General features: G+C 37.8%; 3 protein-coding genes across 6 annotated transcripts in view; all 3 read left to right on the top strand.

Moving 5' to 3' along the window:
- Positions 1 to 18,315, top strand: part of LOC310727135 (V-type proton ATPase subunit C 1-A-like) — a 207,806-nt gene extending 189,491 nt beyond the window's left edge. The window contains exons 1-13 of one of the 3 annotated variants that reach the window (XM_083543349.1): positions 9,155 to 9,330; positions 10,565 to 10,726; positions 11,436 to 11,503; positions 11,587 to 11,672; positions 11,924 to 12,018; positions 12,850 to 12,941; positions 13,340 to 13,438; positions 13,772 to 13,840; positions 15,361 to 15,453; positions 16,049 to 16,142; positions 16,858 to 16,955; positions 17,041 to 17,167; positions 17,608 to 18,315. In XM_083543349.1, the coding sequence (XP_083399475.1) occupies positions 10,598 to 10,726; positions 11,436 to 11,503; positions 11,587 to 11,672; positions 11,924 to 12,018; positions 12,850 to 12,941; positions 13,340 to 13,438; positions 13,772 to 13,840; positions 15,361 to 15,453; positions 16,049 to 16,142; positions 16,858 to 16,955; positions 17,041 to 17,167; positions 17,608 to 17,703 (1,146 nt within the window). In that variant the 5' untranslated portion in view covers positions 9,155 to 9,330; positions 10,565 to 10,597 and the 3' untranslated portion in view covers positions 17,704 to 18,315. Of the gene's footprint in view, positions 1 to 9,154; positions 9,331 to 9,477; positions 9,629 to 10,564; positions 10,727 to 11,435; positions 11,504 to 11,586; positions 11,673 to 11,923; positions 12,019 to 12,849; positions 12,942 to 13,339; positions 13,439 to 13,771; positions 13,841 to 15,360; positions 15,454 to 16,048; positions 16,143 to 16,857; positions 16,956 to 17,040; positions 17,168 to 17,607 lie in introns of those variants that run through there. The other 2 variants (XM_083543350.1, XM_083543348.1) reach the window with 2 other exon arrangements.
- On the top strand, positions 266 to 5,899 carry txnl4a (thioredoxin-like 4A). The gene is made up of 4 exons (XM_083543406.1): positions 266 to 421; positions 3,825 to 4,000; positions 4,359 to 4,462; positions 5,533 to 5,899. Exons 2-4 carry the CDS (start codon positions 3,848 to 3,850, stop codon positions 5,702 to 5,704), a joined length of 429 nt encoding a protein of 142 aa, XP_083399532.1. The 5' UTR covers positions 266 to 421; positions 3,825 to 3,847; the 3' UTR covers positions 5,705 to 5,899.
- A 309-nt stretch (positions 18,316 to 18,624) lies between the features above and the next one.
- Positions 18,625 to 23,610, top strand: LOC310727175 (brain and acute leukemia cytoplasmic protein). Of its 2 annotated transcripts, XM_083543409.1 has the most exons (3): positions 18,640 to 19,067; positions 21,604 to 21,721; positions 22,501 to 23,610. In XM_083543409.1, the coding sequence occupies exons 1-3, from the start codon at positions 18,947 to 18,949 to the stop codon at positions 22,547 to 22,549; spliced, it is 288 nt and encodes a 95-aa protein (XP_083399535.1). In that variant the 5' UTR covers positions 18,640 to 18,946; the 3' UTR covers positions 22,550 to 23,610. The 2 variants fall into 2 exon arrangements, with proteins under 2 accessions (XP_083399536.1, XP_083399535.1); XM_083543410.1 differs by lacking the exon at positions 21,604 to 21,721 and having other exon boundaries at positions 18,625 to 19,067.
- The last annotated feature ends 129 nt before the right edge of the window (positions 23,611 to 23,739 follow it).

The following is a 23,739-nucleotide window of genomic DNA, read 5'->3' as shown; positions in this document are numbered from 1 at the left end:
TAAGTACACACCACTCTTTATAAACACTGAGCTTACTCTTCCAGATCTAACAACTTGGGACCAAATGGTCCAGGTTCTCAAAGGTCAAAAATATAATTGTCCATAAAATATATATGAAAGAACATGCCATATGTATGGTTTCCATCTGCGTTCTCAAGGCAAGGCGTGAAATTATTATTATACTTATTATTGTGCTCTTGTGTGATGACAAATGTGTCCGCATACTTTTGACCACACCTTGTGGTCTTGCTTGTTTTTTTTTGTTCACCGCCACGCAGACAGGGGTCGCTGTGAGCAGGGGTTTAAAACGCAAACGCTTGCATGTGACGTCACTTTCTGGTACAGGGGTACATACGGCTGTGTGTTTGCGGCGCCGCAGCAACAACAAAGCGAATAAAGTGCTTCTTGTTTTTAATTAAAGGTAGGATTTATTTATATGTACTGAGCAGTTTACCCGATTTATTGATTCTAAAAGGATTTCTGATCTTTTACCTGTTTTTTTTATTGAAATTGACCTAGACGTTTCAAGAAGGTTTAGTAGCTACGGGAAACAACCGCGCATGCGCATGTGTGTAGCGTTTTATGGTGTCCAGTGTAACCCTGTTACTGTGCGTTACCGGTTTTATTTTGGTTTGTTTTTAGATTAAAATTTTTGTTTTTTTGTTAAAAACATAGTATACAGGACCAGAAGCGGTTCTGTCATGTATAACAGTTTGAAATTGTAGGACGGGTGTTTACATATTTTAAATACGTCCACAAAACACTTTTTTACCATCAGTGTAGCATTTAGGTAGAGAGAATGACATGCAGGCATGCAGAGAGAGAGAGACAGAGAAAGACAGACTGATAGATAGATAGATACTTGGATAGATAGGCAGACAGAGACATGTTTAAAAAGATAGACAGACATATATGAGAGAGACAGAGAGAGATGCTAAGATTAATAGACAGACAGGTATAGATAGATAGATAGAGAGAGAGAGAGAGAGAGAGAGAGATGGACGGACGGACAGTAATATACATAGAGAGGTAGACAGAAATATATCTTGAGAGAAAGATAGAGCGAGTGAGAGAATGACAGAAATATACATAGGAAAATAGACAGACATAGATAGAGAGAGAGAGACAGACAGACAGACAGTAATATACATAGAGAGATAGACATATATCTTGAGAGAGAGAGACAGACAGACAGATAGATAGATACTTGGATAGATAGGCAGACAGAGACATGTTTAAAAAGATAGAGAGAGATGCTAAGATTAATAGACAGAAAGGTAGAGAGAGAGAGATATAGAGAGAGATGGACGGACAGTAATATACATAGAGAGGTAGACAGAAATATATCTTGAAAGATAGAGAGAGTGAGAGAGAATGACAGAAATATACATAGGAAAATAGACAGACATAGAGAGAGAGAGACAGAGACAGACAGACAGACAGACAGTAATATACATAGAGAGATAGACATACAGTGGGTACGGAAAGTATTCAGACCCCCTTAAATTTTTCACTCTTTGTTATATTGCAGCCATTTGCTAAAATCATTTAAGTTCATTCTTCTTCCTCATGAATGTACACACAGCTCCCCATATTGACAGAAAAACACAGAATTGTTGACATTGTTGCCGATTTATTAAAAAAGAAAAACTGAAATATCACATGGTCCTAAGTATTCAGACCCTTTGCTGTGACACTCATATATTTAACTCAGCTGCTATACATTTCTTCTGATCATCCTTGAGATGGTTCTACACCTTCATTTGAGTCCAGCTGTGTTTGATTATACTGATTGGACTTGATTAGGAAAGCCACACACCTGTCTATATAAGACCTTCCAGATCACAATGCATGTCAGAGCAAATGAGAATCATGAGGTCAAAGGAACTGCCTGAAGAGCTCAGAGACAGAATTGTGGCAAGGCACAGATCTGGCCAAGGTTACAAAAAGATTTCTGCTGCACTTAAGGTTCCTAAGAGCACAGTGGCCTCCATAATCCTCAAATGGAAGACTTTTGGGACGACTAGAACCCTTCCTAGAGCTGGCCGTCCGGCCAAACTGAGCTATCGGGGGAGAAGAGCCTTGGTGAGAGAGGTAAAGAAGAACCCAAAGATCACTGTGGCTGAGCTCCAGAGATGCAGTCAGGAGATGGGAGAAAGTTGTAGAAAGGCAACCATCACTGCAGCCCTCCACCAGTCGGGGCTTTATGGCAGAGTGGCCCGACGGAAGCCTCTCAGTGTAAGACACATGAAAGCCTGCATGGAGTTTGCTAAAAAACACCTGAAGGACTCCAAGATGGTGAGAGATAAAATTCTCTGGTCTGATGAGACCAAAATATAACTTTTTGGCCTTAATTCTAAGCGGTATGTGTGGAGAAAACCAGGCACTGCTCATCACCTGTCCAATACAGTCCCAACAGTGAAGCATGGTGGTGGCAGCATCATGCTGTGGGGGTGTTTTTCAGCTGCAGGGACAGGACGACTGGTTGCAATCGAAGGAAAGATGAATGCGGCCAAGTACAGGGATATCCTGGACAAAAACCTTCTCCAGAGTGCTCTGGACTTCAGACTGGGCCGAAGGTTTACCTTCCAACAAGACAATGACCCAAAGCACACAGCTAAAATAACGATGGAGTGGCTTCACAACAACTCCGTGACTGTTCTTGAATGGCCCAGCCAGAGCCCTGACTTAAACCCAATTGAGCATCTCTGGAGAGACCTAAAAATGGCTGTCCACCAACGTTTACCATCCAACCTGACAGAACTGGAGAGGACCTGCAAGGAGGAATGGCAGAGGATTCCCAAATCCAGGTGTGAAAGACTTGTTGCATCTTTCCCAAAAAGACTCCTGGCTGTAATAGATTAAAAGGGGGCTTCTACTAAATACTGAGCAAAGGGTCTGAATACTTAGGACCATGTGATATTTCAGTTTTTCTTTTTTATAAATCTGCAACAATTCTGTGTTTTTCTGTCAGTATGGGGTGCTATGTGTACATTCATGAGGAAGAAGAATGAACCTAAATTATGGATGGATGGATGGATGGATGCTATGAGATGAAGGAGAATGTACAGAATGGAGCCGAGCTGCATGATGATTTCTGACAGTAAAGCGTCAGTGAGACCTAAAGTGTTCTTGTAGTGTAGTTTAGAGTTCAGTAGGGTGATGGTTATTGGTGGAAAAATTCGGTCCTAAACCCGCTGTGGTCTGGTGGGAATGTTTCTGCGTCTGCTTCTTCTATGGCATTAGGTTGGCGGTGATGCAAGAGTCAAGACGCTTTTTATTGTCATTTCAACCATATATAGCTGATGCAGTACACAGTGAAATGAAACAACGTTCCTCCTGAACCCAGGTGCTACATAAAACAACAGTCACAGAACAGAAGAACACAGGGCCAGGAACTAAGAACCTCGCCACATAAAGTGCATGTGTGCAACTGGTGCAAACAGTGCAAAAGACAACACAAGACAGTGCAAAAGACAACACAAGACAGTGCAAAAGACAACACAAGACAGTGCAAAAGACAACACAAGACAGTGCAGGACAATACACAGTACACAAAATATAAAAATAAGAATAGCAGTAGCTCCGCCAGTAAAACCTGTCGTGACAGAATAAGGTGCACAGTAGCAGAAAAATGTAAACAGAATTGTGCAATTCAACAATAGCAGCAATCAAAATAAACTGAACAGTGACCAAAGGAATATTGTGCAAAGAGAGCAAGTCCGGGAAGATGCATTGGGAGGTTTTGACCAGAGATTTCTGTTCACCTTTCAGGTTGAAATAATCTATTTCATGTTGAACAGTGTTGCTTATTTCTCTTACAGGTCAACTATCTTCTTGAGCCAACATGTCGTACATGCTTCCTCATCTCCATAACGGCTGGCAGGTGGACCAGGCCATTTTATCCGAAGAGGATCGCGTGCTTGTTATCCGGTTTGGCCACGACTGGGACCCCACGTGCATGAAAATGGATGAAGTTTTGTACAGCATTGCGGAAAAGGTCTTTAGATCAACCTTATAAACTGTCAGATGTAGACAGACACACACACACACAGACAGACAGACAGACACACACACACACACACACACAGACACACACACACACACACACACACACACACACACACACACACACACACACACACACACACACAGACACACAACACACACACACACACAGACACACAACACACACACACACACACACACACAGAGACAGACACACAGACACACACACACACACACACAGAGACACACACACACACACACACACACACACACAGACAGACAGACACACAGACCGACAGACAGACACACAGACCGACAGACAGACGATTAATCATCCTGTTTTCCCCCAGGTGAAGAATTTCGCAGTGATTTACCTGGTGGATATCACAGAAGTTCCAGATTTCAACAAGATGTACGAGTTGTACGACCCCTGCACGGTCATGTTCTTCTTCAGGTAAATCCTCGAGATCTTCTGCCCTTTTTCTATAATAAAAATGACACATTGTCTTCTAAACAGGGCCGGTTATATCAGGGTGGGCTGGTACAAATAATAGGAGGGCAATCAGTGGTCAAGGCCCAACACCTTTTCCAGTTCTGCCCATAACTAATATTTACATAATTTAAAACTACTAATAATAATAATTCAAACTGATCAATGAAAACAACTTTGAAAAACTTAAAATTTGTATTTGAACTTTAACCTCCATAACACTTGTTTTTAATTGGATCAGACTCGATCTCAAAAAGAATTAAATCTTGAATCAGATTATTTTCAATACAAAATCAAAACATTGTATAAAAACTTTTTTTTTTTTACTTTTTAAGAACCTTTTTCTTTTTTTTTTCTTTTTTACTCCTTTTTTACTTCTTTTTTTAATACTTTTATTTATTTTTTTCACTGTTACTTTATAACCAACAGCAACTGAAAAATGTGTTTGTGGTGTTTGTTATATTCCAATTTCCTTTCCTTTTCTTTCTTTTTTTTTTTTGTCTTGCTGTTCTGTCCATTTATCCATCAATCTTAAATGGGAAATAGGATTTTCTGTGTTCGTTTTGTTTTTGGTTCAAGTAATAAAATCTGAACCTGCAGAATTTTCCCAAGCAGGATGTCGACATTTGGAGATACGTAACAAAAAACAACCCAATGACAGGATGTAACTTGTATCGTATTCCTTGTGGACACCTGACCATAAGATAAATATGTGAATCTTTTTGAACATCCCATTCCACATTTAGTCTCTTCATAATAACCTTCACCCTTCTGTTCTGGGAAGATGTTCTAACAGGTTTTGTGGAAATTTGTGAGGTTCAGAGCTCCACAGCAGGAGATCTTCCACTCCAACTTATGTAAAGCATATCTTCATGGAGCTGGCTGTAGGAACAGGGGAACAGGTTTGGGTCTTCTAGTTAAAGTGAACAGAAAATGCACTAGTCTACAACTGTGCAATGGCGGGTATTCCAATACTTTTGGCCAAGCCGCAGATCAGTCGTGTTCTAACGGAGCTTCGTTTCCGCTTTCCACAGGAACAAGCATATCATGATCGACCTGGGCACAGGTAACAACAACAAGATCAACTGGACAATGGAGGACAAACAGGAGATGATCGACATCATCGAGACGGTGTACAGAGGAGCGCGCAAAGGACGAGGTCTCGTCGTGTCTCCTAAAGATTATTCAACCAAATACAGATACTAACTCTATTTATTCGTACGTATTCAGAGACGTTACCCCTGGATGGACACCTCACTGAGACATCACGTATACATACAGACTGAAAAGAGACCTGGTCTTGTCTTAAAGATCCTTTTCTCTTTTTTTTTTTTTTTTTCACCGCAGCTGAAAACGTGTCGCGTTTTGTTTAAACGTTGTGAATAAATGTTTTTGATATCATTCGGAAATGTGAGTCTGTGCACCTTGTATTTATGCAGCGTTATTATTTTTTATTTGGACAATGAAGGACAAACAGAACCATCAAATTTCTGCACAATTCCCAATGAAACCACTTGCAAATTCCATGAGGGTTTTTATAGGCACACCCACACCGATAGGGGGCAGCACTGTGCTCTCTGACCTAGCGTTTAAAGCGAAGAGAAAATCATTTCACAAGTCAAATAACAAGTGACTTATTTATGCAAATATAATGCACTAGTGTTTATAATAGATTATAATAAATGTAATACACTTTATAATTATTATAATACACTTTAATTAGCAGTAAACTCTAATATTCAGTATTGTAGAAAAAGGTGGGTTCAGTCTGATACACACATCACATATTGGGGTTGTTTTCCCCCTTTTTATTTTCTTCCTTCCCTCCCCATCTGTCAATCTGCTCTCCTACCTTTCTTCCTTCCTTCTCTCTCTTTCATTTAATATTTCTTTTCTTACATATTTCATATTTCTTTTTTTTCTCTCTCTCATCCTTTCCTTCCTTCCTTCCTTCCTTCCTTCCTTCCTTCCTTCCTTCCTAGTAGTAGTAGTAATAGTATTAGTAGTATTATTAGTGTTAATATTATTTATTATTAATATTAGTAGCAGTAGTGGCGTTAGTAGTATTGGTAGTGTTAGTAGGAGTATTGGTATTAGTAGTAAAAGTATTATTAGTAGTACTATTAGTGTTGATATTAGTAGTAGTAGTAATATAAGTGTTAGGAGGAGTAGTAATAGTATTAGTAGTGTTAGTATTAGTGGTGTTAGTAGGAGGAGGAGGAGTAATAGTATTAGTATAATTAGTATTAGTGGTGTTAGTAGTAGGAGGAGTATTAATAGTATTAGTGTTAGTAGTGTTAATAGTAGTAGGAGGAGTAGTGTTAGTAGAAGGAGGAGGAGTAACATTATTATTATTATTAGTAGTGATAGTATTAGTAGTGTTAGTATTATTAGTAATAGTATTAGTAGTACTATTAGTGTTAATATTAGTAGTAGTAGTAATATGTGTTAGGAGGGGTGATAGTATTAGTAGTGTTAGTAGTATTAGTAGTGTTAGTATTAGTAGTGTTAGTAGTTGTAATAGAATTAGTAGTGTTAGTAGTATTAGTAGTGTTAGTATTAGTGGTGTTAGTATTATTATTATTATTATTAGTAGTAGTGTTAGTAGTATTAGTGGTGTTAGTAGTAGGAGGAGTAGTAATAGTATTAGTGTTAGTAGTGTTAATAGTAGTATTAGTAGTATTAGTAGGAGGAGTAGTGTTAGTGGAAGGAGTAGTAACATTATTATTAGTAGTAGTAATAGTATTAGTAGTGTTAGTATTATTAGTAGTACTATTAGTGTTAATATTAGTAGTAGTAGTAATATAAGTGTTAGGAGGAGTATTAGTAGTATTAGTAGTGTTAGTATTAGTGGTGTTAGTAGGAGGAGGAGTAATAGTATTAGTATAATTAGTATTAGTAGTTTTAGTAGTAGTAATAATATTAGTAGTGTTAGTATTAGTGGTGGTAGTATTATTATTATTATTATTAGCAGTAGTAGTAGTAGTGTTAGTATTAGTGGTGTTAGTATTATTATTATTAGTAGTAGTAGTAGTATTAGTAGTATTAGTAGTGTTAGTAGTATTAGTAGTGTTAGTATTAGTAGTGTTAGTAGTTGTAATAGTATTAGTAGTGTTAGTAGTATTAGTAGTGTTAGTATTAGTGGTGTTAGTATTATTATTATTAGTAGTAGTGTTAGTAGTATTAGTAGTGTTAGTATTAGTGGTGTTAGTATTATTATTATTAGTAGTAGTAGTAGTGTTAGTAGTATTAGTGGTGTTAGTAGTAGGAGGAGTAGTAATAGTATTAGTGTTAGTAGTGTTAATAGTAGTAGTAGTATTAATAGTGTTAGTAGGCGGAGTAGTGTTAGTGGAAGGAGTAGTAACATTATTATTATTATTAGTAATAGTATTAGTAGTGTTAGTATTATTAGTAGTACTATTAGTGTTAATATTAGTAGTAGTAGTAATATAAGTGTTAGGAGGAGTAATAGTATTATTAGTAGTGTTAGTATTAGTGGTGTTAGGAGGAGGAGGAGTAATAGTATTAGTATAATTAGTATTAGTAGTGTTAGTAGTAGTAATAATATTAGTAGTGTTAGTATTAGTGGTGTTAGTATTATTATTATTATTATTAGCAGTAGTAGTAGTAGTGTTAGTATTAGTGGTCTTAGTATTATTATTATTATTAGTAGTAGTAGTATTAGTGGGGTTAGTAGGAGGAGGAGTAGTAATAGTATTAGTGTTTGTAGTGTTAGTAGTAGTAGTATTAGTAGTGTTAGTAGGAGGAGGAGTAATAGTATTATTAGTATTAGTAGTAGTAATACTATTAGTAGTGTTAGTATTATTAGTAGTACTATTAGTGTTAATAGTAGTAGTAGTCGTAATATAAGTGTTAAGAGGAGTAGTAATAGTATCAGTAGTGTTGGTATTAATATTATTATTATTATTATTAGTGTTAGTAGGAGGAGTAGTGTTATTGGAAGGAGGAGTAGTAATAGTATTAATATTATTATTAGTAGTAGTAATAGTATTAGTAGTGTTCGTATTATTATTAGTAGTATTATTAGTAGTAGTATTAGTAGTGTTAGTAGGAGGAGTAGTGTTAGTATTATTATCATTAGTAGTAGTAGTAGTAATAGTATTAGTAGTGTTAGTAGGAGGAGTAGTGTTCGTGGAAGGAGGAGTAGTAAAAGTATTTTTATTATTAGTAGTAATAGTATTAGTAGTGTTAGTATTATTAGTAGTACTATTAGTGTTAATAGTAGTAGTAATATGTGTTAAGAGGAGTAGTAATAGTATCAGTAGTGTTAGTAGTATTAGTAGTATTAGTGGTGTTAGTAGGAGGAGGAGGAGTAGTAATAGTATTAGTATACTTAGTAATAGTAGTGTTAGTAGAAGTAATAGTATTACTAGTGTTAGTAGTAGTAGTAGTAGTATTAGTAGTGTTAGTATTATTATTATTAGTGTTAGTAGAAGTAGTAGTGGTATTAGTAGTGTTAGTATTATTATTAGTAGTATAAGTAGTGTTAGTAGGAGTATTGGTATTAGTAGTAGTAGTAGTAGTACTATTAGTGTTAGTAGTAGTATTAGTAGTATTAGTATTAGTATGATTCACAGTAATACCTGTAGGTGGCGGTGTTTCTGCGCAGCACGGTGCGGTAGTGAACACGCCTCCCGCGGATCAGCTGACTGACTCCGGGAAAAAAATCTACAGGAGCTTCATGAACAGCACGAGCTCCCATTAAACCCATTAGGAGTTATTATAATAATAATAATAATAATTATTATTGTTGTTGTTGTTGTTGAAAAGCAGGATGATTCTTTAACGCCACGGGTCTGGTGTAAGTGAAGGTATGTACCTGGAAAATCCACTGTGAGATCTTGTGCTGAAACAGAATTACTGCAGTCATGTTCAGGTTTATATTAATACTGAACTTTATAATTTTTATTAATCCTTCATGTGTGTGTGTGTATTAAATAGATCAATAGGCATGTTTGGGGGGGGGGGGGAGAGATTTAATAGTAATTGTGCACGTGATTGAGTGTAACGCTTTGCATTTCGCCCCATGGAGTTCTGGTGATCAGGAAACTCGTGACTGAAGAAAATGAGGAAATGTGAAAAACATACAGGAGGAGAAACAACAGGGAGGTGCATCAGTCACTGTCACACTCAATTATTAAATTTACTATTTATAAAATATATATTTGTATTATTTTTATTTGTTGTTTTTATTTATATTATTTATTAAATACTATTATTATTATTATTATTATTATTATTATTATTATTATTATTAGGATGAAACAGTGTTACTGCATTGGTTTGCGCTTTATTTTTTCTCTTCCTGGCAAACAAATCATTAATAATTTTCCAGCATTTTCTGACACTTTTCTTTTAAAACGTTGTGTTTGTCACTGTCTTTTTTTTATTTATTTATTTATTTATTTATTTTTTACACTTGGGGGACACGAGGGACTCGTATACATGAGCACTACAAAAAGTTAAATGCTGGGGGGGGTAAACTTTTGCACAGGATGCACAGTGTGTAAATTAAAATACATTAATAAATCATTTTATTTTCGAGACCATATGTGTAGATGATCTGGGATTTGAGAAAGAACGAGTGCCCTAATGAGAATTTGGTCACTTATGTTGTTGATTCTTTCTTTCTTTCTTTCTTTCTTTCTTTCTTTCTTTCTTTCTTTCTTTCTTTCTTTCTTTCTTTCTTTCTTTTCTTCCTTTCTTCCTTCCTTCAACTGGAATGAATAATAATACAACAACTTGTCACATGATCATGACAGAAATGTCATTCAACATCAAAAAAATGCAACAAAAGGTCTCTGTTTTGTACTGATACTGGAGACTCCTTCCATAAACGTTAAATAAACATTTCCAACATGTTCCTGCTAAAGCATTTCTACTTCTCCTTGACTCTTAAAGCTTTAGGTTCTCCCTGGTTATGGATCTGCTGATAGAGAATATTTATCAGTATGGATCGTGATCGAAACGTCTGGTGACGTTTAGGAAATCTATCAGCCAGGGTTCATAAAATTCAGCTTTTGCTTCTTATTAAAGGTCTCCCAGTTTCTTTGGCGGTACGATTCCCGAGGCGGAGTCATGGAGTTCTGGTTGATCTCGACTCCCGGTGAGAAGACGTGCCAGCAGACGTGGGAGAGGATGAATGCGGCCACCTATAACGTTAACTTCCTGTCTTCCAACTCCAAGTTCACTATTCCAGACCTCAAGGTGAAGCCAAATTGTCGTGTTTGATGTACAGACCGATTTTTGATTCAAGAAATCATTTTAGAGAATTTAGAGACTTTCAATGAGACGTCTTCACCAGGTAGTCTGGAACAATCTTTATAAATATTTTTGGTTTAAAAGTTAAAGGACCGGGGGTTCTATTTCTTTTTTTTAGGAGCATACAATAAAAATGCCCACGTCCATATATCAAGGGTGTGTGTACTAGAAGTGGACCATTAATCGGTTTATCGATTAATTTGCACTAGTTGATTGCTAGAACTATCTGCAAAAATCCATACCGATAGTTTTTCCAGGTTGTGGTAAACAGTACGAGAGCAGCCTCTAGAGGCAAATTACTGATACCACATGCTGTTTATATATTTTTTTGTCAATTTTGGATGTAAACTGATGTTTGATTGATATGTTTTGTTTCAGTTTCGAATGCATGTCTTTCGTTTTCCTTCATATTTATGATTGATAATTAATATATTCATATTTATTTCATTTAGAATTTTTTTCGTAATAAAGTTCAGTACTATTTTACATGACGTTTTTTGTATGTTTGTTATTTTATCCGGTATTTATTTCGAAAACTAACAGTTGATTAAATTATTATCAGCAAGTATGATCCAACCTGGCCATCGGTATCGTATCGGTCAACCTCTAGTATGTACATGGTGCTGTGTCTAGTAAATATGTGTTTTCTAAACAGGTAGGAACCCTGGATGTGCTTGTAGGACTCTCAGACGAACTCGCCAAGCTGGACTTGTTTGTTGAAAGGTTTGACTTTACAGTTACAGAGAAAATCATACCTCAATACCACGTGGATTTAAATAGTTGAGATTGTTTTTTTCTTCTTTTAGCGTGGTGAAGAAAATATCCCACTACATGGCTGATGTTTTAGAGGATGGCAGGGATAAAGTCATGGAAAATCTTTTAGCCAATGGAGGTAAGTGCATGCACTCTGTTCCTATTAAAGTGTACAGGAAGTCGACTGATTAATCAGTTTTGCACTGATAGTACCCATACACACAGTTTTTCCGGGTCCCAGTCCGCTGTCATTATAAGAGTGGCCTCTAGAGGCGAATCACTGATGCCACATGCTGCTTGTTTTTTTTATTATTTTATTAATTTCTTTATTTCTGTTATATTTATTAATGGGTATTTTCACATGTATTCACATTTTCATGTTCTATGCAGTTGATTTGGTGACCTACATCACAAGGTTCCAGTGGCATATGGAAAAATACCCAATCAAACAGTCCCTGAAGACTATCTCGGAAATCATCTCAAAGGTACGGTTGGGGCGGACATTCACGGGAACTTTGTGACATTTATGGAGACATTTACAGAGATGTTTATCGAGACATCGGGGCATTTATGGAGACATTTATGGAGAAGTTGGGACATTTATAGAGATGTTAATGGAGACATTGTTTATAGGACTGTGGTGAGACCTGAGATGTTGTATGGTTTAGAGACAGTGGTATTGAGTAAAAGACAGGAGGTGGAGCTGGAGGTAGCAGAGCTGAAGATGTTGAGATGTTTATTGGGAGTGACGACAATGGACAGGATTAGAAATTAGTTTATTAGAGGGACAGCGCATGTAGGACGTTTTGGAGACAAGGTGAGGGAGGCGAGATTTGGACATGCGGTATATCGGTAGGAGAATGCTGGGGATGGAGCCACCAGGAGGGAAGAAAAGAGGAAGACCAAGGAGGTGGTTTATGGTTGTGGTGAGGGAAAACATGCAGATAGTTGGGTTGAAAGAGGCAGATGTAGAGGACAGAGGGGTGTGGAGACGGATGATCTGCTGTGGCGCCCCCTAATGGGAGCAGCAGAAAGAACAATAAGAAGAATAAGCAGGAGATCTTTCACATCTTTCAACCCATGTAAAATATATCTTCATGGAGCTGGTTTTGTGCACAGGGGAACAGATTTGGGTCCAAATGAATGGAAAATTGACTCGTATACTCCTAAGTGTGGGCTTCTAAGTTTGATGAAGATCTACACATGGGTCGAAAAGTCAGGAGTTCCAATTGAATGACTTCATTCGTTTGATCCTGTTGAAATTGTTTTCGTTGTAATAATTTTGGTTCCTTTTCTTCTAACTTTTTCCTTCATAGCAAGTGACTCAGATAGATAACGACCTGAAAGCCAGAGCTTCAGCATACAACGGGTTAAAAGGCAACCTGCACACCCTGGAGAGAAAGAACGCGTAAGTTTCACGTGAAGCTTTTCTTCTGTGGTCAAAAGTTTGCGGACACCTTAACATAAGTTTGGTGTGTGCTTCTTTTTGAACATCCCATTCCACATCCTCCACTCTTCTGGGAAGATGTTCCTTTAAATTCATGGAGATTTGTGGTAATGCCAGTGAGTAAGGACAAGTCCTGATGTAGGTGAGAAGGTGAGGAGGCCTGGGGTGCAGTCAGCATTTACATTTATCCCGAAGGAGTTCAGTAGCGCTTATAGGGAAGATTTTCCACTCCAGCCCATGTAAAGCATATCTTCATGAAGCTAACTAGGAGGTTGGGGTCTCCTAGTACACATGAAGGATACATCTTCATGCTACCACAGACAATTTTCTACAATCGTATGTGTTTTGTTTTCCACTAGAGGGAGCCTTCTGACGAGGAGTTTGGCTGACCTCGTGAAGAAAGAGGACTTCGTGCTGGACTCGGAATATCTCACCACTCTCCTCGTCGTCGTTCCGAAGTAAGTCGAATTATTTATTTACTAATGAATGATTTTCACAGCTTTTATTTTATACGACACGTAGCAGATGTTGAGGTGAGGAGAACTTCATTTGGAACGATGCACATAGAAACTGCGAGACATAAAAGAACCCTAAGGAAAGCAAACATTATGTTATATAAAATAATTAATCAATAATAAAAAGTGGCCCAAATCACGTCCTGCGCTGAACCTGACAGATGGTGCAGACTGTGGATTCAACAAGCCTTTCAGCAGTTATCTTACTGATAAGCTTCATGTAACTGATAACACCTACAGCATGTCCTCTATAAATAACAGTATGATGACTCACAGGGCAGGTTACGCCGACTGGCAGAAGACGTACGAAACCCTCTCCGAGATGGTGGTTCCACGATCTTCGAAGTAAGTAATACAGAGTGGGTGAAAAAAATTTATCCAGTAAATACAAATATAATAAATTTTAATTCAATTAAATAAGATTAAATAGAGACATTGGGACATTTATGGGGACATTTATGGGGACATTGGGACATTGTTGACATAAAAATCATGTAATTGCAAGCAAATAACATTAAAATAAAAGTAAAAAAGTGGTATTGCACATTTTTAAAATAAATAAATAAACAAATAAGTTCTCCAGACTATTGAGGATTATAGGAGACGCGCATGAAACCTATACGTGGTTTTGGACGTTTGAAAAAAAGCTCAGAGAGTAGTTTGTAACATGCCAACAGATGGCAGCACAGTCACAGGGAGCACCAACCTTCATAAATCAGAAGCTGTGCAACTGGTGCTGTTCTGACGTGAGTGTTTTACCGGAAAACAACACAATCTCACTTCCGCACCGCACCGATGTGGTACATGACATTATTCCTTTACTACATCTGGACATCCAAAAGTGTTCCAGCCACAAGGGTGTTAGTAAAGTCGGGTACTGATGTGGGTGAGGTAAGGAGGTCTGGGGTTGCCATTATTCAGAGCGTATTACAATTGAGCAGTTAAGGGGTTAGGGCTGATTTGGTGGTTCTGGGATTAGAACTCATGACCTTCTGGGTCAAAGTCCAATGCCTTAACCAGTGAGCTACCACTTCCCCTAATTCATCGCAAAGGTGTTCAACATCTCTATAGCATGAGATCTTCCACTCCGACCTATTTAAAGCAGGTCTTCATGGAAATACACAGGTGCACTGTCATGCTGGAACAGGTTTGGGTCTCCTAGTTCAAAGAAGGGAAGTTTTCATTCTTCTGAGTTTGACTAAGAATCACACACGGCTGCAAAATCAAGGTGTCCCGAAACTTTTGCATGACGGTGTATAATATGAACAACACAGGACACTCAGACTTTTAGAACACGCACACTTTTGCAGTGGCTCCGGGAAACGGCGCTTAAAATGAAACATGCTTCTAAACTCGTGTGTACTTTCTGCATCCGTCACTTAGAGGCAGAAAGGTTGACCTGGTGTCCATGGCAACCAATTAAACTCCTCCCTCTGTGTGGTCATGGTGACAAACACAGGAACAAGGCCCTTAGCCCTGTGTTCGCCCACACACACACACACACACACACACACACACACACACACACACACACACACACACACACACATACAAGACTTTGGAATCAGTGTAACACAACAAACATTTGATATATTTATCCTTTTTCCATATTTTTGCTCAGTGCTTTCTCGATCCCAGACGCTACGTTTCACCATCATTTCTCATCACTGTGACATAGAATTGATTTTAATAAAAATATTTTATTGCATTCATTACATTTTTGCCCCATTAGTGTCCCGCCTTTTCAGGAGGTTATCGTCTGGTCGATTGTGTATTCGCGAATGAAAAACCCAGACATCATTTTTTAACATTTTGCGATAAAAATCTCAATGTTTAAACTCTTTTTCTTTCTTTGTTTTCTACAGCCTGATTGTTGAAGACCAGGATAGTGGTCTGTTCAGCGTCACCCTCTTTCAAAAGGCCATAGACGACTTTAGACTCAAAGCCAGGGAAAATAAGTGAGTAGTCTCAAAATCTGTTTAACTTTTGTTTTTATTCAACATCAATAATGGATTCATACAATATTTGAGCAAAAGTTTGTGGACACCCGAGCATAAGATTTGTGTGCTTTTGTACCGTGAACATTCCATTTCTTATTTAGTCCCTATTTGCTCTAATAATAACCTCCATTTTGGAAGATGTTCCACTGGATTTGTGGAGATTTATGCAGCCAGTTAGTAAAGTCAGGCACTAATGAAGGTGAGGAGGCCTGGGGTTCAGTCAGCGTTCACTTTCAGCCCAAAGGTGTTTTAGAGTTTAGAGCTCTATAGCAGGAGATCTTCCAACCCATGTAAAACACATCTTCATGGATTTGGGTCTCCTAGTTCGAGTGAAGAAAATATTTCATGCTCCTGCCTTCAAAGACAAAATCCTATACAATTGTGCGTCTCCACCTTTGTGTAGAAATGATACATATGCCTAGAATGGTCAGGTGTCCCAATACTTTTGCATTATAGTGTATTTAATCTTTATTGTGCATAGAAACTTCCTAAATATCCTATATTATTAACATCACGATAAAGTGATAACGCTTTTTAAACCAATTTACTCCAGGTTCATTGTGCGCGACTTCCAGTACAACGAAGACGAGCTGAAGGCCGACAAAGAGGAGTTGACTCGGCTGTCTACAGACAAGAAGAAGCAGTTTGTACGACATCGTACTTCTCCTTCCTTTATCGTGTCTGTTTCCACAAAAGGTTATGTAAATGTGATGATGATGATGACGATAATGGTAATGATGGTGGTCGAAATCACATAGAGGTTCCATCAGATTAGGTTTTTGGTGATTCCATTTACGGCATTTGGCAGACACCCTGATCCAGAGCAACTTTTATTTCATTGATACAACTGCGGTTAATGGGGTTTTGGGGTTAAGGACCTTGGACAGGGACTCAGGCATGAAGGCTTGGTGTGGGATTTGAACTCATGACCTTCAGATCCAAATTCCAAATGCCTCAACCCCTAAGATACCACCTCCACACCTCCTCATTCATAACAGTGATTAACCTGACCAGAAATATCCATTGAACACACATTTTCCAGCCAATCAGAATCAAGTATTCAGATGCAGGACATGCAATGTACACAGGACGATGTCTTTTGGCACACTGACTTACAAAGGTCTGTGCTCCCTGTGATTGTGCGCGTTCAGCCTTGTGCTGCCATCTGTTGGCGTGTTATAAAACTAGTCTCGAAATGTTTTGATACCACCTCAGTATTCTCTGTTACTACTAATGCTGAACTATTTATAATGAATGATAATTATAAGGCAATATGATTTGGGGATCATGTGACATGAGAATCGTAGTCCAGGGTCATAATCCTGACAGTGAGGGAATATCCGTGCTTTTGCGTTTCCGTAGGGTCCACTGGTACGATGGCTGAAGGTGAATTTTAGTGAAGCTTTCATCGCCTGGATCCACATCAAGGCTCTCCGGGTTTTTACCGAATCGGTTTTGAGGTACAGCGATGATGCAGGTGATGTTGTGTGTTTTCGGTGATTAAATGCAAAAGAAAATGCAGTAGTAGCTGCTCCTGTCTTGTAGGTACGGATTGCCGGTCAACTTCCAGGCTATGCTTCTGCGGCCCAATAAGAAACACGTGAAAAAGCTACGTGAGGTCCTGCATGAGCTTTACAGGCATCTGGATAGCAGTGCGGCTACTATCATTGATGTGAGTCTGAAGTACAATAACTCTGTACTCCACTGTTTAATGATCCTTTTTTATACTAACATTTCTTTCTTTCTCTTTCTTTCTTTCTTTCTTTCTTTCTTTCTTTCTTTTTTTCTTTCCATCAATTTTTGCCTTTATTAAAATTTTCTTCTCTTTTTCACATCTTTCTATATTTCTTTATTAATATACTTTTCTTTTCACTTTTCTTTTCACTTTTTTTTTACTTTTCTTACTTTCCTTGCATTTTTATTCTTTCTTTCTTTCTTTCTTTCTTTCTTTCTTTCTTTCTTTCTTTCTTTCTTTCTTTCTTTCTTTCTTTCTTTCTTTCTTTCTTTCTTCACATTTTTGCCTTTGTTTTGATTTTTATATATTTCTTTATTGATTCACTTTTCTTTTCTTTTCTTGCATTTTTGTTTCATCTTCATTCTTTTTGTTCTCAGGCCTCCATGGATATACCCGGTCTGAACCTGAGTCAGCAGGAATATTACCCGTATGTCTATTACAAGATCGACTGCAATCTTCTTGATATAAAATAAAATAAAAAAACACACTGGTTATGATTTATTTCACAACACTGGGAATTTCACGTTTATGGGAATGACTCAGATTTTTTTCTGAAGTTATTAGTCTTTTTTTTTTTTCTTCCCAAAAAATATTTGATCCTCTATGTGGACAAAAGTATTGGGACACCTGACTTTTCCAGCCATGTGTTTTTTTTTTTACTTAAATTAGGACACAGTTCAGGGGGAACAACTTCCTAGGAAGGAGTAGAGGATATTATAAGAGCAGATGAGATGCTCAAAAAGATTTACATATCAATCTTATGGTTAGGTGTCCACAAACTTTTGGCCATGTGTATGTAAGTGATGCATATTGAATTTATGATTCAGGATTTTCTTTATTTTCTATTTAACTTATCATACAGTTAAATAATCATGTTTGAGTGCGATAATCGAATCTGATTCAGGTTATTTGGTTATAATGTTTTGTTTTTTTTTTTACACTGAAAACATTTCAGCATTTGCCTTAGTTGTGTTTTGTTCGGATGTTGGGAGATGTACTATATTTGTTTTTGAGATTTGACATTGAATGAGAAATGTGTAATGATGATGTGTTTCAATTAAAATAGCAATAAATATTTTTAAACAGTTCTTTCTCATCAGTGCTATTTTTTATGCACAGATCGATTTTTTTATTTACTTTGATGTCTGTCATTTCTTTCTGGTTTTCTGTAGATATTTTATAATCTGCACTCGGGATTTTTTTGGCCAGACAAATCCTAATACTTTTAATGTTAGTAAAGCAATATTTCAGAGAGAGAGAGATAATGTTAATATTTTCCGACTATAAATCTGGTCAGATGTGATCACTGTATTTGCTCAGATGCCCAGTGAAGCCCCCTGTCAGTGATGGTTGGAATGTATGAGCTTGTAGATGAGCAGGATCTGAGCCTGACCTCAGCACAGCAGGAGCGTTAATGAGCTCAGTGTTTGGTGCTGGTCCTGATGCTGACGCATTCTTTACTCAGCTCCTCCCACCATGACGTCACCCAGGGTACATAAGCTCAAGTTTGGCGAATCTCTGCTGTCAGCACAGAGCCGAGGTTCAGCAGGGTTTCTCTCTGAAATGGATCGAGTCTGCTTTGCTTCTGGGGAATCTCAGGTATCTGCAGCTCTGTCCGCGTGACCAAGATCTCACAACCCTGGGCAGAGATACAGAGGAGCAGCAGGAGGTTTTTTTTTTTCAAAAAATATATATTTTTATACCTTCCTTGTGTCCATGGGTTGCGGTGGAAGTCGGAGTGATGCCATCGAGCCCAGACGCCATGAGAGCTGGACCAGGGAAACCGAGTCGACGTGGCTTACCAGCACAGACGCCGAGGGTCCGAATAACAGCACCGGTACGAATCTGACACGCACGCACGCGCGCACAACGACCCATAGATGCGCCTATAGGTAACGTGATGACGCGCGCCTTGCCGTTGCATTGCAAAGAAAAAAACATCTGTTTTTATTTACAGCGCGCGCACACACACATCACGCATAACTGATACACCTGTACACCTTGCTCGCTCGTGCAAACGGCCAATCAAGGCCATGCATTTAATCATCCAGGGCAAGAGCTTCAGCTTCAATGCATCTGTTCACAAAAAAGGGGGATCTTCATGATTTCATGCGTTTGAATGGTTTTTTATTTTTGCATTTTAACTGCATGCAAGATTTACAGGTCTGTGAAACGAGGAAATGCATGTAGGAAAAGAAAATGCGTTGACGTGCATTAAACAGTCGCAGTGCTTCTTTTTGTTGTTGCATTTATCAGTGCGTTGCAGTAGTGCTACACTGAAATGTAATCACCATCCTAATCACAGTAGTCATTCTCAACACTGGGGCCTTTAATACTAATGATTAGTATAATTTGCTCTTATAATATTCTCCACTTTTCTGGGAGGATTTTCCACTAGATTTTGGAAGGTAGGTGAGAAGGTGAGAAGACCTGTCCACGTGCTGTCCACGTTCTAATTCATCAATTAAGAAGGATTTTAATATGGTTTATACCAGGGGTCACCAACCTTTTTTGAAACTGAGAGCTACTTCTTGGGTACCGATTAATGTGAAAGGCTTCCAGTTTGACACACACAGTTTTCAGTTTGATTTGAAAATTGAAATTTGCTCAATTTACCTTTTATTAGATGTTATTATTAATAATTAACGATATTCATATATGTGAAGACGCTGATCATGTTAATGATTTCTCATAATAATTATCAACAATGATTTACAAAGTAGGAAATAGCTATTTTTTTAGAAAGGGCTACTCATGTGGTCCATGTTGGTGACCCCTGGGTTTTAGCTTTGATCTTCCACTCCAACCCATGTAAAGCATATCTTCATGGAGTCAAGTCAAGTTTATTTCTATTGCGCTTTTCACAACAGACATTGTCTCAAAGCAGCTTTACAGAAATCAACAGTTAAGGTGAATGGTGTGTATTTATCCCTGATGAGCAGCCGTGGCGACTGTGGCAAGGAAAAACTCCCTTAGATGTTATGAGGAAGAAACCTTGAGAGGAACCGGACTCAAAAGTGGAACCCATCCTCATTTGGGTGACATCAAGAGTTTGATCATAAATCTGGAGCTGGCTTTGTGCACATTACAGGTTTGGGTTTCATTGTTCAATTGAAGCAAAAATGTACTTTTTTGCTCCCACATCCAAAGACATACAAAATGCACATTGACGACTGCGTATTGTGAATCGATGCTCCACACGTTCGATGTGGATTTTGCACGAACATCACAAACGCCCTCTGAACCCGTGTAAAGTCTCCTGCAGCCTGATTTAAACAATGACAATTTTTTTTTTACAGTACACTGTAATTACGCCTAATTGCGTTCGATGAAGACGTGTGTTTGCTGTGTTATTTCCTCCACGTCGCATCTTTTTGCACGCTGTAATAACACACCGAAAGTGGTTTGCTTTTAAACATAACCTCCATTCACCTCCGATTTCCCGGCACCACATTTCCATTTGGAGTTAACGCTCCATAAACCAGACGAGTCGATCAGCAGGGTCGTTCAGAAGGCACCGCTTAAACTGATTGCATTTTCGGTTGAAATGGAGCAACAGATGAGAAAAGAAAGTGTGTGAGTCTCACTGCAGAGCCTTAACCACTCCAGACTGGATCATCTCAACATTCCATACACTATATGGGCAAAAATATTGGGACGTCTGGCTTCATCTGGTTTTCTTTCCCAAACTGTTTGCACAAACGTGGACACAATGATAGATGATGCAGTGTGGTGGCAAAGTAGTTTCACTCCAACTAGAAGATCCAAACCGGTTCCACCGTGCACCAAGCCTGCTCCATATACATATCCTTAATGTGGGTCATTCTATGTAGAAGATCTCCTTCTGTTTTTTTTTTTACACTGACTGCATCCCAGACCTCCTCACCTTCTCACCTACATCAGGTCCTGACTTTACTAACTGGCTGAATGAAATCTCACGAAGATCAAGGAAATCTAGTGGAACAGCTTCTCGGAACGTTGGAGGTTTATAACGGGAAATTGGGACTAAATGTGGAATGGGATCCTCAAAAATAAGTTCATGGTCGGGTGTCCAGAAACTTTTGACAAGGCTACTTTTTTAGTGTAACTGCTACAGTAGGCTGCTGATGTTCCGATGTTTTGTAATAAAATCGTCTCCGAAAACTCCTGAAAAAGTCCTGTTTTCTGCTGCATGTACATTTTGTTATTAGAAATTTTTGTTATTAAAGTTTTATTAAGATGCTTTGCTGTTTTTTTTTTATGTGACGACCCCTAATTTAACAGATATTATATATAATATATCATTTTATTTATATGTGTATAATGAATACAGCGATGTGTGTTTATAATAATGGATTTTGGTGTGTTTTTTTCGCTTTCCTTCGATCATAAAGGTAAAGGAGTGGAAGCACGCTCTTCTTTCTCTACTAAAGACAAACGAATGGTAAACACGGGGATACAGTGCGGAAAAGCACCGTTAACCTCCGGCACATGTACAAGTCAACAGAGAAGGTCTGCTCTTTACTCTTTATGAAGTTATTGTTTTCAGTTTTCAGCGCTGATATTAATTAATAAATAACATTAATACTTTAAAAAAAACACAGAACGATCTTGGAGATGAACATGGTACGCGGCCAAAAGTTTTGCGGACACCTAAGTTTACATTTAGTCTGTGCTCCTTTTATGAAGATCTCATTTATTCAGTCGCCGTTTTCTTTAACGATCACCTCCACTCTTCTGGGAAGATCTTCTTGATTGTTTGAGATTTTTTTCCGGGGTGCAAGTCAGCATTCCAATTCATCTCAAAGGTGTTCAATAAGGTTTAAAGATCTATAGCAGGAGATCTTTCACTAGTTGAGGCATATCTTCATGAAGCTGGATTTGTGCACAATACAGTGCCATGCCATGTCTCATGTCTCCTAGTTCAAGTGAAGGGAAAATTTCCTAAACGCATTCCAAGTTCATGGTATCAGTTTGGGGAAGAACCACATCTGGGTGGAAAAAACATGTCCCAATACTTTTGGCTGTATAGTGTATATATCTCTTGTCTTTTTTTACACTTATATACATAACATATTGTTATGTATTATATACATAACATTCTATGAATCCATATCCATCCATTTTATATATATATATATATATATATATATATATATATATATATATATATATATATATATATATATATATATATAGTATATGCAGGCTGGCATTATATGAACATAGACAGATTATAAAGCAGAAGCAGATGTGTGTCGATCATCTGATGACATCCTGCTCTTTTCCAGCCAGCAAATGAAACTGGAAAGCGTCCAAGAAAGCGACTGTTCCCCTTAAATGATGTTCCGTGAAGCCGTGGCGCAGCCTCAGACCTGGTGAAGCCAAAAGAGGGAACGGGATGTGATGAGGATGGGCCGAGGTGGGGGTTTATTCATGCATGAAAAGCAGAGTAACAAGAAGCTTTTGGATCTGGTGATATGACTGCAATTAGGGATTTGAGTAGGTTTTAGCAGGCAGGAGAAAAGACACTGATTACCATCCTCCCCATCACCACCACCACCACCACCACCACCACCACAGCATACAGTCTGACAGGAGTTACTCTGTCATATGGTACCTTAATGGCACAATCAGAAGGTTAAGCTGTAGGGAAAGAAACAGTTGTATGGCCCTTATAGAGCAGGATCCATAGTGGCTCGTTATATTTAGACATAAAACTGTACATATTTAAGGAATTTACATTTCGAGCCAAACACTTTGCACATACTGTATAAGGACTCTGACTGAATCCACTGTGAGATTCCTTGTGAAGGGCTTTTGCAAGTTGCGCTTTATGTGTGTGTGTGTGTGTGTGTGTGTGTTATTTATCAGTTTATTAAAGGATATTATTGTCACTTACTTATATAATAAGTGGCCTATTTAAGGTATGCTAATGTCATAATTATAAACATATTCTAAAATAGTATGAAAGATAATTTTTTTGCAAATGAGCATCAATATTTAACCGTATAAAATATTTCTGACTTTTTTATCACGGTGCATCGACACACCAGTATGCCATCAAACCCGCAACTAAATGAAATGATCGACATTTTTTAAATGACATATTCTGAATATTTAGTAATTAGTGTCTAATGCTTATGTAATTTGTTTATTTGGTATAATTCAATTTTAATTACAGCCTTCGTTTCGTTTGTCTTTTTCTATATTTCTGGATCATGCTGAATGTTTTTCCTGGTTTAAAATCGATTAAATCAAAATGTAACCAAACAATGTCAAGGCTCAATGCAAAGGCTTGTCTATAATTTATATACATTTTAAATTACAGTGTACTTTATGCTTTGGTGTGATGTGTGAATTATTATCATTTCAAAATGAATAAATAGTAAAAGTAAAAATCCTGATTTCATGACTCTTATTATAATAGTGTCCACTAGGTGGCACTGATGAAACATTACTTTTTCATATTGTTTTAAATTCTGGGTATTTAATGATAATTTAAGGATAATAAGATTATAACTACATGC

The sequence above is a fragment of the Silurus aristotelis genome (genome assembly GCF_946808225.1).
Source record: "Silurus aristotelis genome assembly, chromosome: 6".
Lineage (NCBI taxonomy): Eukaryota > Metazoa > Chordata > Actinopteri > Siluriformes > Siluridae > Silurus > Silurus aristotelis.
Note: the sequence above shows the minus strand (reverse complement) of the source record. Positions and strands in the feature narration are given on the sequence as shown.